General features: G+C 42.0%; 1 protein-coding gene across 12 annotated transcripts in view; it reads left to right on the forward strand.

Moving 5' to 3' along the window:
* Positions 1-14,569, forward strand: part of mycbp2 (MYC binding protein 2) — a 59,163-nt gene that overhangs the window by 13,948 nt on the left and 30,646 nt on the right. For 7 of the 12 annotated variants that reach the window (XM_053328636.1, XM_053328637.1, XM_053328645.1 and 4 more), the window contains exons 7-30: positions 910-981; positions 1,264-1,360; positions 1,474-1,547; positions 3,774-3,912; positions 4,138-4,214; positions 5,495-5,699; positions 5,816-5,980; positions 6,138-6,296; positions 6,896-7,100; positions 7,240-7,385; positions 7,886-7,996; positions 8,381-8,485; positions 11,114-11,233; positions 11,381-11,462; positions 11,550-11,667; positions 11,803-12,161; positions 12,362-12,534; positions 12,646-12,771; positions 12,853-12,980; positions 13,327-13,418; positions 13,655-13,789; positions 13,929-14,012; positions 14,104-14,200; positions 14,307-14,499. In XM_053328636.1, the coding sequence (XP_053184611.1) occupies positions 910-981; positions 1,264-1,360; positions 1,474-1,547; positions 3,774-3,912; positions 4,138-4,214; positions 5,495-5,699; positions 5,816-5,980; positions 6,138-6,296; positions 6,896-7,100; positions 7,240-7,385; positions 7,886-7,996; positions 8,381-8,485; positions 11,114-11,233; positions 11,381-11,462; positions 11,550-11,667; positions 11,803-12,161; positions 12,362-12,534; positions 12,646-12,771; positions 12,853-12,980; positions 13,327-13,418; positions 13,655-13,789; positions 13,929-14,012; positions 14,104-14,200; positions 14,307-14,499 (3,262 nt within the window). The remainder of the gene's footprint in view (positions 1-909; positions 982-1,263; positions 1,361-1,473; positions 1,548-3,773; positions 3,913-4,137; positions 4,215-5,494; positions 5,700-5,815; positions 5,981-6,137; positions 6,297-6,895; positions 7,101-7,239; positions 7,386-7,885; positions 7,997-8,380; positions 8,486-11,113; positions 11,234-11,380; positions 11,463-11,549; positions 11,668-11,802; positions 12,162-12,361; positions 12,535-12,645; positions 12,772-12,852; positions 12,981-13,326; positions 13,419-13,654; positions 13,790-13,928; positions 14,013-14,103; positions 14,201-14,306; positions 14,500-14,569) is intronic. The other 5 variants (XM_053328639.1, XM_053328640.1, XM_053328647.1 and 2 more) reach the window with 3 other exon arrangements.

Here is a 14,569-nt window from a genome sequence, read left to right on the forward strand (position 1 = left end):
GACAGGTACAAAGTGGTGGGACTTGAGCACATGGATTGTGCTGGCATCTCCAGGTGCACCTGCTATTCTGATTCGTGTGTGTGTGTGTGTGTGGCAGCGCGTAGTGCAAAGGGACTGGGTGAAGTGGATTATAATTGGAGGGTGTGGCGATAGATCAGTCACATCACTAGTCTCATAGCCCTGAGCTAATTACAGTGTGACAACAATAGTTCAACAAATAGAAAGGTGCAGAGCTCCGTCTCCAAGAATCAACCAGATTAATTTAATTTAATTCTTTTTGTAATGCCAATTGCCAAGTCAAACACATGTTCTGCTTTGAGGGCATCTAATTAAAATAGTTTATTTTCATTATTACTACACTATTACTCGTGTATATTTGCTCCAAGTATGTTTTTTTGTTGTCAATAAAATCACAAAAGAAGAGCATAGTGACCCATTTTCCACCCAAAATACCAATAACTCACTTTGCACTGCCTCATTTGAATAAATCTTCCACCTGTACAGCGGGTGCTCTGGGCTTGGCATCAAAAGACCACACAGATGGGCAAAGGCAATTTCAATGTCATGAAAATATCAAACTGTCTGAATGCTGCCTGCGCTAGTCGCTGCATGGCCATGAAAATATGGCCTTGTAGTAATTATTGACTGAATTGACTTTTGTGCTCAGAATAAAGTCATGAAATCAAATTAAACCACCATTTAAAGTATTTCCCTTTTGGGTTTTGAGGCAGTCGAGAACAATGGCAATAGACACAGCCATAATTCTGCTTTGAAGGCGTTGTTTTTGTGTTTATGCCAACATTAAGTTCCAGTGTTTGTAGTTTTCTGCTGTTTTTCTATCTGCCAATATGGAATGAATGCTTGTCAGTGTTTGTGGATATATGCTGATGTGTGATCAATGTCTTACAGGGCCACGTGTACAACTCCACATCTCGTATCAGGAATCGAAAGGAGAAGAGATCATGGCTGGGTTTTGCTCAGGTAAACAATGAATCTTCCATCAACATGTTCTTCCCATATGTTTCACGGCTTTAGTCTTCAAAGCCCTGATTATTATTCACATTTAAAGTTGACTTCCATATGACTTCAAAGATGCCGGCTATTTGTAATCATTTCCTAATTTAGTGCTGGACTCATCAGTCTCAACATCACTTGATAAAATGCAGTATACTCTTGTCATTAATAAGTCAGCTGTAGAGCTTACATTGGGGATAATTCTTTTCTGAGTGTTGATCAGGAGTGTTGTTTATCTCATCTCTTCAGGGGTTCTTGTTGTATCGGGACACAAGTAACCATAGTATGTCGGCCATCAAGATCAACCCTGAGACTCTGGAACCTGAGGGGGCTGTCACTATGCCAGGTGCTGAGAGAACACTTTTTATACCTTGAAAACACCTCATAGAAGCGAAGTCATCAAAATGACAATAAAAAAAAAAATGTATATATTTACTGTGACATTTCTTCTCTCTGTAGGTCAACACGCAGATGGACAGAACATAATCTTCACAGACGGCGAATACATCAACCAGATCGCAGCCTGCAAAGATGTAAGTGTTAGGTTCTATCTAATTACTATAGAAATAAGATGCATTATCATTCCTAAACTTCGCCTAGAACATTTTAAAAAAGAAAGGCACATTTAAATGTTTAAATGTCTTTTTTTAATATATAATTGCACCTAGAAATGTCCTCAGCTGTAATGTCTATGTCTGCTGGAAACATGTTGGAGAGCGCTGGCTGTATTATGCACTTATGGGCTGTTATAGTCTTATATAATTGTAATGCTTTTGAATTCCCTGCAGGCAGTCTGTCGCAAGTGGGTTTAAACACTCTTACATAGTTATTGTCTTGGTGGCAGTTAAGCTATGGGCTGATATAGTTGATCTCACGGAGAGGTTTTTGACAGTTTTTTCTTTTTAGCGGTTGTCGTCAGAAAATGGGAAGAGACACAAAAGCCTTATTTGTTCATGGTCAGCTTCCTAGTCCTCAGTTGTTTGTACACACTTGTTCATGCACATGTGTCATCTTTTTTTTTATCTTGTGCTACTGAGCAAACACTTTCTGCTGCTTTGCTCATGAAAACCAAATTTTGTTACTTAAAATTAGATGTAGCTCCTGATATGTACTGTTAAGCCTCTGTCGCTTCCCCTCCTGTGGAGATTTTAGCTTCACATAAGAAGGGCCCTCAGCTGATCATCAGCTGTGCCACACAGGGGGCCTTGGGCCAGGGGAGGGGGGAGAGGGGGGATGTTGGGAGCTGGCATGTAGCTACATCTGTGTGTAGATGTTTGTTTGTGTGTGTGGTGTATATAGGCGTGGCTTTGAGGTTAGTGGTACCACATGTGGGTATTCTCCAGTGAGCTTAATCTCACAAGCAGTTATCTGCATAAGCACTCCGTAACGTGAATGGGGGGAGGGGACAATGTGAAATCCATATATCTGCCCGTTGCAGCTAGCCTTCCTCCTGGATAGCAGTTTCTAGGCAAATCAAAGGGGGCTGGATGCGTGGGAAGGAGTGAGAGGTGGTGGTGTGTGTGTGTGTGTGTGTGTGTGGGGGGGGGGGGTGTTCCTCAGAGGCTGCATGCATTTAGCGGGCAGCCAGTAAATGCAGTCACCACACAGAGCATTAACAGAAGAGAAAAAAACAAACAAACACTACAGTAAGATGAGTTCAGATAATGGGAAGAAAAGGAAAACCATTATGAGGGTAAACCAAAACAAGTCCAGGGCGGTGTCAGGAAGATGGTTATACAGAGCCAGCAAAACTCCACGGTGGATAAATGGCCAGAAGATAGAAGATTATGTCTAATAATATGAGAGGCACATGTGCTCCACTCTGCAGGAATCAAAGAGCAACGTCATCGTTGTTACACAGTGGAAAACTAGACCAGCCCCACATTACCCCTCATCTCTTTTTATATCCCTGTTGTCTCCCAATATTTCTTCGCTATGTTCCTCTCTTCACTCTATCCCTTCCCCGTAAATTGTCCCCTCTTCCAGCCACATCCCCTTCAGTCTGACTAACCCACATCTCTGGCAGCTCTGTGAGTAGTGGTTAGCTGTCACATGCTTCATGATCTCCTTAAGATAAATGGGTAGTCCATTAACACTGACACGGGTACGATTTTAAGTTATGCTGTGGATACTACTGAGGCCACTCCCTCAGTAGATTAAACACACTGCGACTCCACTTGATACACTTATATGTGACTCAAAGAATGTAATCGTAATCTGTGTGTTAATCTAAAATGTAGCCTGTATCCACCACATTAGTTATGAGTGTGTGTTTGGGTATGTGTTACTCGCCTTATGCGTCACTGCGCCACACACACATTCACATACACATTATTCAGTTCTCCTAATCTGTGTAGCGCTGAGGGCTTATAACCAATTACACATGCACAGTCAAATGTTTTGGTGTCAAAATATCGTGACTACAGTGTCACCAAGTCAAATGACTGTGGCTCATAGAAACTGTTTAACATTTAAAGAAATACACTTATTTTTCTGTCTTGCTGCCCTTATTTCTCTTCACTAAATGGTTCACATTTGGCGTACAGACACAAGGGTAGTATCTATCTTCTCATCTCACGCATGGTTCCCAAAATGTCAAACTCTTCCTATATTTCATTTTGACTGTCACATTCATTCGGGTAAAGCAGGGATAGATTTTGTTTTTGACAGTTCTCAGATGGACTGAAAATCCCACAGTGTGTCAGTATTGTGTTGTGGGACTAAACAGCATTTCCTCCTGTTGGCTCTGACTCCTGCAGGACGGTTTTGTGGTGCGGATCTATACGATGAGCTCAGACCCGGCTCTGCAGCAGGAACTGCAGCTGAAGCTGGCAAGGAAATGTCTGCACGCCTGCGGCATCTCTCTCTTTGACCTCGAGAAGGATCTGCACATCATCAGTAAGTAATAAATAAAAAAATCTGTATGAGTTGACAGGTAAGGGTTTTCATATAGGTATCTGTTTCCCTTACACCTGCTACAGGCACTTTGTACTGTATGCGTGTCTACAGGGTTCCAAATATGTCATAATAAGTTCAGAATACACAGATATAAAAGTGTCTCACACCTTCTTGTCTCCTTGTGTGTGCATCTGAGGCTCTAAATAGTGTATTTTGATCTCTCAGGCACAGGCTTTGATGAAGAGGCAGCGTTGCTTGGAGCTGGCAGGGAGTTTGCGCTGATGAAAACTGCCTCGGGAAAGGTGAGATTGAAATTCTTCTCTAATGGTGTGTCTAAAATGGTTGGAAAAGCTTCAACAGCTGCGCTTTGGGAGCTTTTGTATTGCTAATGACCGACCACACACTCCGGAGGATACAACTACGGAAAAAAAGTCTAAATTAATAGTGTTTCTGCATGTGTTTTCCTACCTTCAATGTCAAATGACGCCCATCATACAAAACTGACAAAATAGATTTTTCCTAGAATCAGGCTTAAAAATAAGCACAATAAAAAGTGTCCCGGTGTTTTGGAAATATTTGGTGGCCCCATAAGCTAAATTGTCTTTATATAATAGGTCATGTTCAAACTGTATTTTTTGGATGTCTCATGGTCTTAGCACTGTTCATTGTGCTCTAGACCCAACTCTTGTTAGTGATTGTATGCACACTAAGCCTATAAAGTGGCGTCCCTGCTGAAATAACCAGAAGTGATTAGAGTGTTTCACCCAGCTAAACATTGTCTCTGGCTTACAGTGTAGAAAAGACAAACTGAAATAACAACACATCAAGCATAGATAATATGTTTGGGTCTGTGCAAGCAGGCTGTTGGAAGTGACTCAGTGGACTCTGACTGCAGGGTCTTTGTAATCAATAAAAGTCAGTCCTAAACACTGTAGGGATGTAATGCACTGTTGGAAGAACATATTTTAAATTTTTTCTCCACATGTCTTAATAAGATGAGAATGCCAGCTATGTAGTTTGTTGGGGTGTGTGGAGGGTGTTGTCCTGTGTCTCTGTACTGTAGGTGTGGTGCAGTGCGCTTCTTTTGTAGATAGCAGTCTAGGCAGTGGCCTGTTGCACATTTCTGTCTCTGTGTAGAAGCCTAATCTTACAGCACACCTTATCTGCAGATTACTCCAATCTAGACCAACTGGATGGGTAAAAATAGGAGCAGCTAACCTGTGTCTAGGCACAAAGTTCACTCATCACTTGGAGGTTGTGCCAGGCATGTGAAATTAGTCAAAACAGTCAAAAGCTCGCCGTTAATGGCCTACAAGCTACTGTTCTCGCTACATGTGTTGCTGTTGTGATTATGTAATTATAAGTGGGAATATCAGATGATTTGAGTCATAAAAATATCTCACCTCCATCAGCAGCCTTTGCACTTTTATCATCTGGCATAAAACACTGGTAGAAAAAGTAACTTAACTTGCTTAACTTTTGCCACAGCAAAGTCCAATGATAAATACATAACGGCCATTATGAAACAACTTTTTCCAATTCCTGATGTCTTTTTCTGTTTTCCTTTGTCATCCTCTCTCAGATCTACTACACAGGAAAGTACCAAAGCCTGGGTATAAAGCAGGGTGGCCCGTCCGCAGGGAAATGGGTGGAACTGCCTGTCACAAAGTCTCCCAAGATCCTTCAATTCTCAGTCGGCCATGATGGCTCTCATGCGCTTTTAGTAGCTGAAGACGGAAGTGTGTTCTTTACAGGCTCCGCCAGCAAAGGAGAGGATGGAGAGTCCAGTAAGACAAATTTAAACTAGAATTATTTATATATCCCCAAAATAGATGAATCTTTTGATAAACACAAAATCAAAGCCAGCTCAGTTCTAAAGCTGATGTATCATTTTCCTCTGCAGCTAAAAGTCGCAGACAGCCTAAGCCCTACAAGCCTAAGAAGATGATCAAATTAGAGACCAAGACAGCAGTGTACACAGCATGCAACAATGGCAGCAGCAGCATTGTCACCAAGGATGGAGAGCTCTACATGTTTGGCAAAGATGCCATTTACAGTGACAGCACCTGTGAGTAGACTGACTTAGTCAAATGTTCTGTGATGTTTCAATCATTTCTTGTCATTGTCTACATTGATTTAACAGACAGATTAAAGACTTTTAAAAATGCATATGTATCTGTATAAAAATATTTCTCTGTTGTAAGTCATGTTATTCACTTTCACAGGCCAGGTGACGGACCTGAAAGGTCACTTTGTAACTCAGGTTGCCATGGGAAAGGCCCACACATGTGTCCTGACTAAGACTGGAGAAGTGTGGACATTTGGAGTGAATAATAAGGGTCAGTGTGGCAGAGACACTGGAGCTATGAGCCAGGCAGGCAAAGGTGAGCAAATGTTCAGACACAGACAAAATATCGTGTTGGCCCGAAGGTTAGACCACCCTGATAATAAGATGCCCCCCCTCCTTAAACAAAGACGTGTGTCTTGTCTATTAGTCACTAACTATACTCACACTCCTGACTGTATCTTGTAAGCAATCAAAGTTATTTTCTCCAACAGTTAGTAATCTTCAGACTGTCTTCTTGTCTTTTTTGAGTTCATTTATCAACTGTGACAGCAGTTATTCTTGGCTGCTTTACAGATAATTGAGTCTGTGGTCCGTTTCTAAAGTGAAGACATTGGAAGATGCTTTCGACTTGTTTTCACTTGTCATGAATTATTTCCTCCATGTCAGAAAAATTCGTTACACAATCCCTGCAGGTTAAACTGAGCTAAGATTTTATGGGTACAAATGACCCATAATGCAATACGGTCTTTAGGAGCAATTGGTACAGTGGTACTCTCTCCATTCAAAAATAATCTCTAATCTTGTGAATGTTTAGTCCTTGAATATACGTTTTAAAATGTAATTTACAGAATAAACTATCATATTCAGGCCTATATGGTAAATACACATGCAACACTTACTGTGTACTTGTTGTAGCATTTGGTGTGGAGAGCATGGCCACAGCCATGGATGAGGACCTGGAGGATGAGCTAGAGGAGAAAGAGGAGAAGAGCATGATGTGTCAGCCCGGCATGCACAAGTGGAAGCTAGACCAGTGCATGGTTTGCACAGTGTGTGGAGACTGCACTGGCTACGGTGCCAGCTGTGTCAGCAGCGGTCGGCCAGACAGAGTACCAGGGGGGTAAGAAGACATACTTGTACAGCACTTGTCCATACTGATGCTTGTCAGATTTGGAGTTATCTTCTTAACTACATTATGTATCTTTGTGTTTATTGTTATGTGAATGTGCTATCTGTCTGCGTATTTCTCCATTCATCAGTATCTGTGGCTGTGGGTCCGGGGAGTCTGGCTGCTCGGCCTGTGGCTGTTGCAAAGCTTGTGCCAGGGAGCTGGATGGTCAGGAGGCCAGACAGAGAGGCATCTTTGATGCTGTGAAGGAGATGATTCCATTGGACCTGCTGCTAGGTATGTCCACTGATGTCTTGTATCTTCATGTTCCCCCTGCTTTGCCTTGTCATTCATACATTTACATCTCACTTGTTTCACCACCTGCGTTATCAACATTATGCACACCATTCTGATAATCATAAGCATGCTAAAAGCTCATGCATACATGATATGATTTTCCCATTTTCACTGGTGTGTAGTACGCTTTATCCTCTATAATTGATCAGCATAAATGACTTGAACAGGGATGTGGGCAAGCTATCTGTATATGTGCCAGCGTGCTGCCTTTGCTGCACATGTTACACTTGCATTTGCTTAAATGCAGTATTTCACTTATCTGTCGTTGCTCATCCTTTATTTTGTTCTTGTGCTATGCAGAGTCATTGCTTCTCCATCGCATCTCTCCATCATTCATTGATGTATGTCTTGTTTTGTTCTGCTCTGCTCTGTCTTCCCTCCTCCTCCTGCTGCTGCATCCTGTGTCGGCTGCCTGTACCTGGGGCCTTTTGTGTTTTCAGCTGTGCCTGTCCCTCCCCCTCCAGGAGTGAACATCGAGGAGCACATTCAGATCCGTCAGGAAGAGAAACGGCAGAGGATCAACCGCCGACACAGGCTAGAGGAGGGCCGAGGTATGGATCAGTGCTAGACAGAATGGGACAATGCTTAGTGAAGAAATGTATGGTTTTTGTTGCCTTTATGAAATTAATATTTGTGAATTTAACGTAAACACGTTGAATCACTGAGAATGTAACATAAGCACAGGGAGAGAGATGAAGTGGGGGATGGGAATAATAATCAATAGGCTGAGGCTACAAACAGTTTGTCCATCCTGTTAAGTTGAAATAACTTTCAGGTGCTGTGTGAGTGTGGGTGTTGTGCCTTGGTGACTTCCCCCTTGCTTGTGTCTTTATAATTTTTTCAGTGAGTGTGTATTATTGTGGTGTAGTTTTATCATGTGTTCTTTCCCATGTGTGAGCATTGTGCATGCATGTGAAAGTTTCTTTCTCCCCCAGGCCCCCTTGTTTTTCCCGGTCCCATTTTTATGAACCAGCGTGAGCAGGCCCTAGCCAGAATAAGACCCCTTCAGGCACTAAGGCATAAACGGGACAAGCACAAAGGTACTATGGTCTTCACTAACTCAACGGGTGCAGAGACACCCCTTTGACTCATCTCCCAATCTGGCTGTCCCGCCCACCTCCTCTCTCACTCTCTGAAGGCAGGACTGGTGTGTCTTCACCTGGTCGCATGGTAACCAACGATGTAGCCTGACGGCAATGAGGGCTCACTTTGACTCACAGTTGAAAAATGACTATAAAGCCTTTAGATTGGGTTTACAGATCTCGTCAACATGCTGGTTCCATTTTGAATTAGATCTATTTTATGTTGCTTCAGCCTTGTTACCATAGGAGATGACTGTGGTGCTGTAAAGATTTGGTCAAATTTATTTTGGACAAATTATTTTCTGGTTTAGCAGTTCTAACTCTCAGACCAGGATGCCTGCTCTACCCACTGCTGCTGTATAGACCTAAATAGAAATCAATGTCCTTGTCTAACTGGATTTAGCATCCCTCCCATAACAGCTGATTTGTCACTCAGTGGCTACGACTGCAGCATTACAAGCACAAAACAGCAGGCTCTGGGAAGAGCAAGCTTTGATGAATGACAAGCTAAAAATTTGACTTCTAAGGAGCAGTTGTTAGCTTCAAAATACATATTTTTAGATGAGAAAACTCAGACTTGAAAACATTTCAACACCTTTGAACCTGGCTTAACAGTAAACTTTTCAGGCACTTGGCCATTAGACAAGTAAGAGACAGTATTAATTGTCTTGAGAAATAGTCTCTTGTCTGAAGCAAACTATTAAACCAAGGAACAACAGATATGTAAATGATTTCAGTAACACCCAAATGTATTATTCAAATATTCAGCAGCAAACACAAAACACAGTCGGTCTATATTTATAGTGTGTTGTCCAAAGTGACCAGGAAGACAGAAGGCACATGTCAACACTTCACTCTTGTGAATTCTCTATTTACTACATTCAGAGCAAAATATGCTCCAGTTAAACACAAAAACATTGGAAGTAGTAAATTTAAAGCCGTACATTTGTTGCCCGCACAAATATCAAAAGCAGCTATTATTATAAACAGCAGCTGCTGTCACTTTTCTTGCTGAAAGGTGATGCACGTTGGACTCAAACTGCAGGTCTGAGACTTGCCTGGACCAATGTCCACCAGCAGCTTAGCCTTAGTATGTCCCAGTTTCATACTACAAACTAATTGTACACAGTATGTACTGTATACTGAATTCCTTAATAGATTGTTTTTAATATAAGTATATAAAAGAAATCAGCATATGTAACCATTTTATTCTTTGACCTGATACAATACATGCGCTTGTGCATGTCAGTCAAACTGCCTCTTTGGAATGTCATTGCTACTCAAACTTCATAATAAATAATCTTTATATTTAATAGTTATTTTTGTTTTCTGTGGTGTGTCACAGCTGTTTGATTACAATCTAAAATCTTTTTTTTTTAAATTTCTTAGCCGTGAGCAGCCCCTCTAAGTCATTTGTGCAATGTAATATTGAAAATAATGTTTCTGACAGCACAATGCAATAATTAAGAAATGAGTATGGAATTAGTAAGGAGACTCAGACTTTGGCCACATTACATACTCATTAGCTGTGTAGAAGTAGTGTGTAGTATGGAATTGCGACAGCTTCTGTTGGATGAACATGTCTGATCTTTAAAGCCTTCAAATGGTTAATCTCTGTTAAGGATAACAATGAGTTTGTTGTCATGTTACACTGTTAAATGTGCGTGAGGTAGGATTATAGTTTAGAACAGCAGTCGTTTCCTCCTTAAAGTCATATAGGAAATTGAGACATGTTTACTTTGCTGACTAACTTTCCTCTGCAGAACTGTGCATTGTGGTTGATGCACAGTTGTGAGGTCTGGTTATTTGAGATACTTCCCCCGAGCATCTTTCTTCATAATATCATACTCCTGAAGAGGAAGCGGTGCTCCACATCCCCTAAATCGGCAATAATGATGTTCCTGTCTGTGACTTCCAAAGCAGCTTTTGTGTGCTTTAAATGTCATTTAAGAACACTTTATTTGTACTCACTGACATTTGGAGTTGTGTCCATAAGCTTAACTTTCAATCCTACCCTGTGAATCTTTGGGCCACGAGCCAGTCAATATTTATTTTACATTTACTGTGAAGTTTGAGTGTTGAAACTTAAACTTTATATCTCATGCGACTGATCACAGTGAACTGGTTCCTGGTCCAAAACGGTATTGACAGTCATTATATTTACTGTAATGCATGGGTCTCTGTCCAACTATTTCCACTCACACGCCACAACTCTGACCTCTTACACAGGGCTCAGGGTAAACCAGATTTCCTTATCCTCATTGAACACAGACGGATGTCAAAGAAAATCGAATTATTTGAGAAACAAACCATCTGTCCACTAAAAGTTTTAACTCATGGAGAGACGGGTCTTTTAATGGAACTGGTTACCAAAAGCCTTTCTGTTACAGAGGTGTTGTTTCCCCCCCTCTCTATTTCGGGCATGCTTTCCCCTGTTCTTCCTTCTTTCTTGAGTCCTCTTTCCTCCAGCTCAGTTTTCCAGGACTGTGCAGAGACATCCACTTGGGCGGTCTGAAGTTGCAGCTAAACTTCACTCTCATCCCCCTCTTCTACTCAAATGTGCTGACTTGAATGTTTGCTTTGTAGATGGCAGCAGCGAGCGTGGAGAGAAGGATGCCAGTAAAATAACCACCTACCCACCAGGGGCAGTGAGATTTGACTGTGAGCTGCGAGCTGTGCAAGTCAGCTGCGGTTTTCACCACTCAGGTAGGTTCATGGCTGCTTCTGGGTAGATTTGTCTGCATGTTGTGTTTTAAAAAAAAAAAAAAAAAAAAAAAAAAAGTCTTACAAGAGGGACAGACCTTGAGCTGAAGAAAGTGACTAGATAAAACTCATGTTCCTCTTGCTTTACAGTGGTGCTGATGGAGAATGGAGATGTCTACACATTTGGATATGGCCAGCATGGCCAGCTAGGCCATGGTGATGTCAACTCCAGGTATCCCTTTTGTTGACTTAGCAGACATAAACATACAGACCAGCAGATATGGACACACAAGCTACAACTAATGTTTCTACCTACTAGGGGTTCTCCAACTCTGGTGCAGGCCCTTCCAGGTCCCAGTATCCAGGTGACAGCAGGCAGTAACCACACTGTTGTTCTCCTTATGGATGGGCAAGTCTTCACATTTGGCAGCTTCTCGGTAAGAAAAAGATAACCAGTGTTACCAGCTACTTTCTCAGAAAGTGCTGGATTCTTATTTGAATCCAAAATTTAAGTCAATCTCAGTACAACACAAAATGTTCCAGAGTGTGAACGTTATCTCCTTGTTGTTCAGAAAGGGCAGTTGGGCCGGCCCATCCTAGACATGCCCTACTGGAATGCCAAGCCATCCCCCATGCCTAATATTGGTGCCAAATATGGACGCAAGGCTACCTGGATTGGTGCCAGCGGAGACCAGACATTCCTGCGGATCGATGAGGCCCTTATCAACTCCCATGTCCTAGCTACTTCAGAGATCTTTGCCAGTAAACACATCATTGGCCTTGTGCCCTCCTCCGTGTCTGAGCCACCTCCATTTAAATGCTTGCTTATAAACAAAATGGATGGAAGTTGCCGCACTTTCAATGATTCTGAGCAGGAGGACCTGCAGGGATTTGGCCTGTGTCTGGATCCTGTGTATGATGTCATATGGAGGTCAGTCCAAGGGCTATTCGTATTAATAATTCACATGCTACCATTATGTTGTACTTCAGCTAACCAGTGTATTGCCAATATTTATTCCCATTTTTAAAGATTTAGGTAATACTTTCTACGGATAAGATTCACAATCTTTTTTGATTATTAAACCTCTTGACATGTTATCCTTAATCGTGGTTCTTTATGTGCTTTTAAAGGTTCCTGCCGGCTTCAAGAGAGATGTGGTGCTACAATGCAGTGATTGCTGATGCCAGGGTGCCCTCTGCCACAGATCTACAGGCTCGCTGTAGCATCCTTAGCCCAGAGCTTGCATTGCCCTCAGGATCCCACGCCACCACCACTCGCTCTCATGGAGCTCTACACATCCTTGGTAATCATCTGCACTAGCCACTCAGCAAAGTGTCATAGGTGTCTCATAAATCTTTTGTAAAATGCACAAAAGCTGATGATAAGAGGAAAATATACTGTGGTGATCTGTTAGGTTGCCTGGACACGCTGGCAGCCATGCAGGAGCTGAAGATGGGTGTAGCCAGTGCAGAGGAAGAGACTCAGGCAGTGATGAAAGTCTATTCCAAGGAGGACTACAGTGTGGTGAACCGCTTTGAGAGTAAGTGGGCTAAGTGAATACTAGGAGATACATCTGGCTGTTATGGGCTTTGGTTTGTTACATGTTACTGTAATGTTGTAGGTCACGGTGGTGGCTGGGGCTATTCAGCTCACTCTGTGGAGGCCATTCGCTTCTGCGCTGATGCAGACATCTTGCTGGGTGGGCTGGGTCTCTTCGGGGGACGAGGAGAGTACACTGCTAAGATCAAGGTGAGCAGTCCTCTGACACTTTTATGCATTTTAATTGGAATTGGAATTATTTGCCTTTAAGTAATCCATAGTGTGTGTGCTGCTACAAATTGTAGACATGGGTATCTCAAATGTACAAAATGACTAGTTCAACTACTTTGCAGTTTCTATATATATAATATTTCTAAAAATAATTACAGAGCCACTAAAATCAAACAAAAATATTTAGAAGTTGACCACAATCAACAACACTGTTATGGATATCCCTCCTGAAACTAATAAATTACCAAAAGAGATAATAATCTCATGGATTAAGTGGGATTCTTGCATCAAATACAGTATATAACTGAATCCTGTTGTTGTGCAGCTTTTTGAGCTGGGGCCTGATGGAGGCGATCATGAGACAGATGGTGATCTGCTGGCTGAGACTGATGTACTGGCCTATGACTGTGCTGCCAGGTACCATTTATGCATCATTGTGAACCATTTGAAAGAAATGATTTTTCCCTTCTGTTCTTGCAGCTATTCATGAAAGTTTACATAATGATAAGATCCACATGTATTTTTAAGTACTGCTTAGTTGGAAGTAACTTAGTTGTGCGTCTTTTATTACAAATTGAAATATATTTCAACTTTAATATTTGATAGCGATGTCTATATGATGATGATGATAATGACAGTCTTTTCATTTTCAGGGAGAAATATGCCATGATGTTTGATGAGCCAGTGCTGCTGCAGCTGGGCTGGTGGTATGTGGCGTGGGCCAGAGTGTCTGGTCCCAGCAGTGACTGTGGCTCCCATGGACAGGCTACCATAACTACTGATGATGGGTAAAACTGATTTTGCAAGATTAGTAATGCTATTGCATTTGAAAATAAATCAACTTTGTGCATTTTTCATGTGTTTCAGAAATGGTATTTGAAGTGGGTCGCAGTGATTTAATGTATTTATTTTGTTTTTTTCCTTTAGTGTGGTATTTCAGTTCAAAAGCTCTAAGAAGTCCAACAATGGTACAGATGTCAATGCGGGTCAAATACCTCAGCTGCTTTACAGGCAAGTAAAATTCCTTACATTGTTTTAGCAGTGATTAAAACTTCTTTTGTCTATTGGCTTGTGATTAATGATTTCCTTTTTTCTTTAACAGGCTTCCTTCAAATGATGGCAATGCATCCAAAGGGAAACAGCAGACCAGCGAGCCAGTTCACATCCTCAAACGCTCGTTCGCTAGAACAGTCTCAGTGGTCAGTAATGTCTAAGTTTTGAAAAGATCAATATAACTTTGTACAGCACTGTGGCACTGCATTCAACATGTGTTTGTGTGTGACTGTTACCTCTGTCTCTCTTAAGGAATGCTTTGAGTCCCTGCTGAGTATCCTTCACTGGAGCTGGACCACTTTGGTACTCGGTGTGGAGGAGCTACGAGGGCTGAAGGGCTTCCAGTACACGGCCACCCTGCTGGACTTAGAGAGACTGCGCTTTGTTGGCACGTGCTGCCTCCGCCTGCTCAGGGTCTACATCTGTGAGATCTTCCCCATTGCTGGTAGGAGAGCCTCATTTTATCCTTGGAAACACAATAGCTCCTTTCTTGGGAAAAAGGAAGCTGCAGTGCC

This window comes from Scomber japonicus, chromosome 11 (genome assembly GCF_027409825.1).
Source record: "Scomber japonicus isolate fScoJap1 chromosome 11, fScoJap1.pri, whole genome shotgun sequence".
Taxonomy (NCBI): Eukaryota; Metazoa; Chordata; class Actinopteri; order Scombriformes; family Scombridae; genus Scomber; species Scomber japonicus.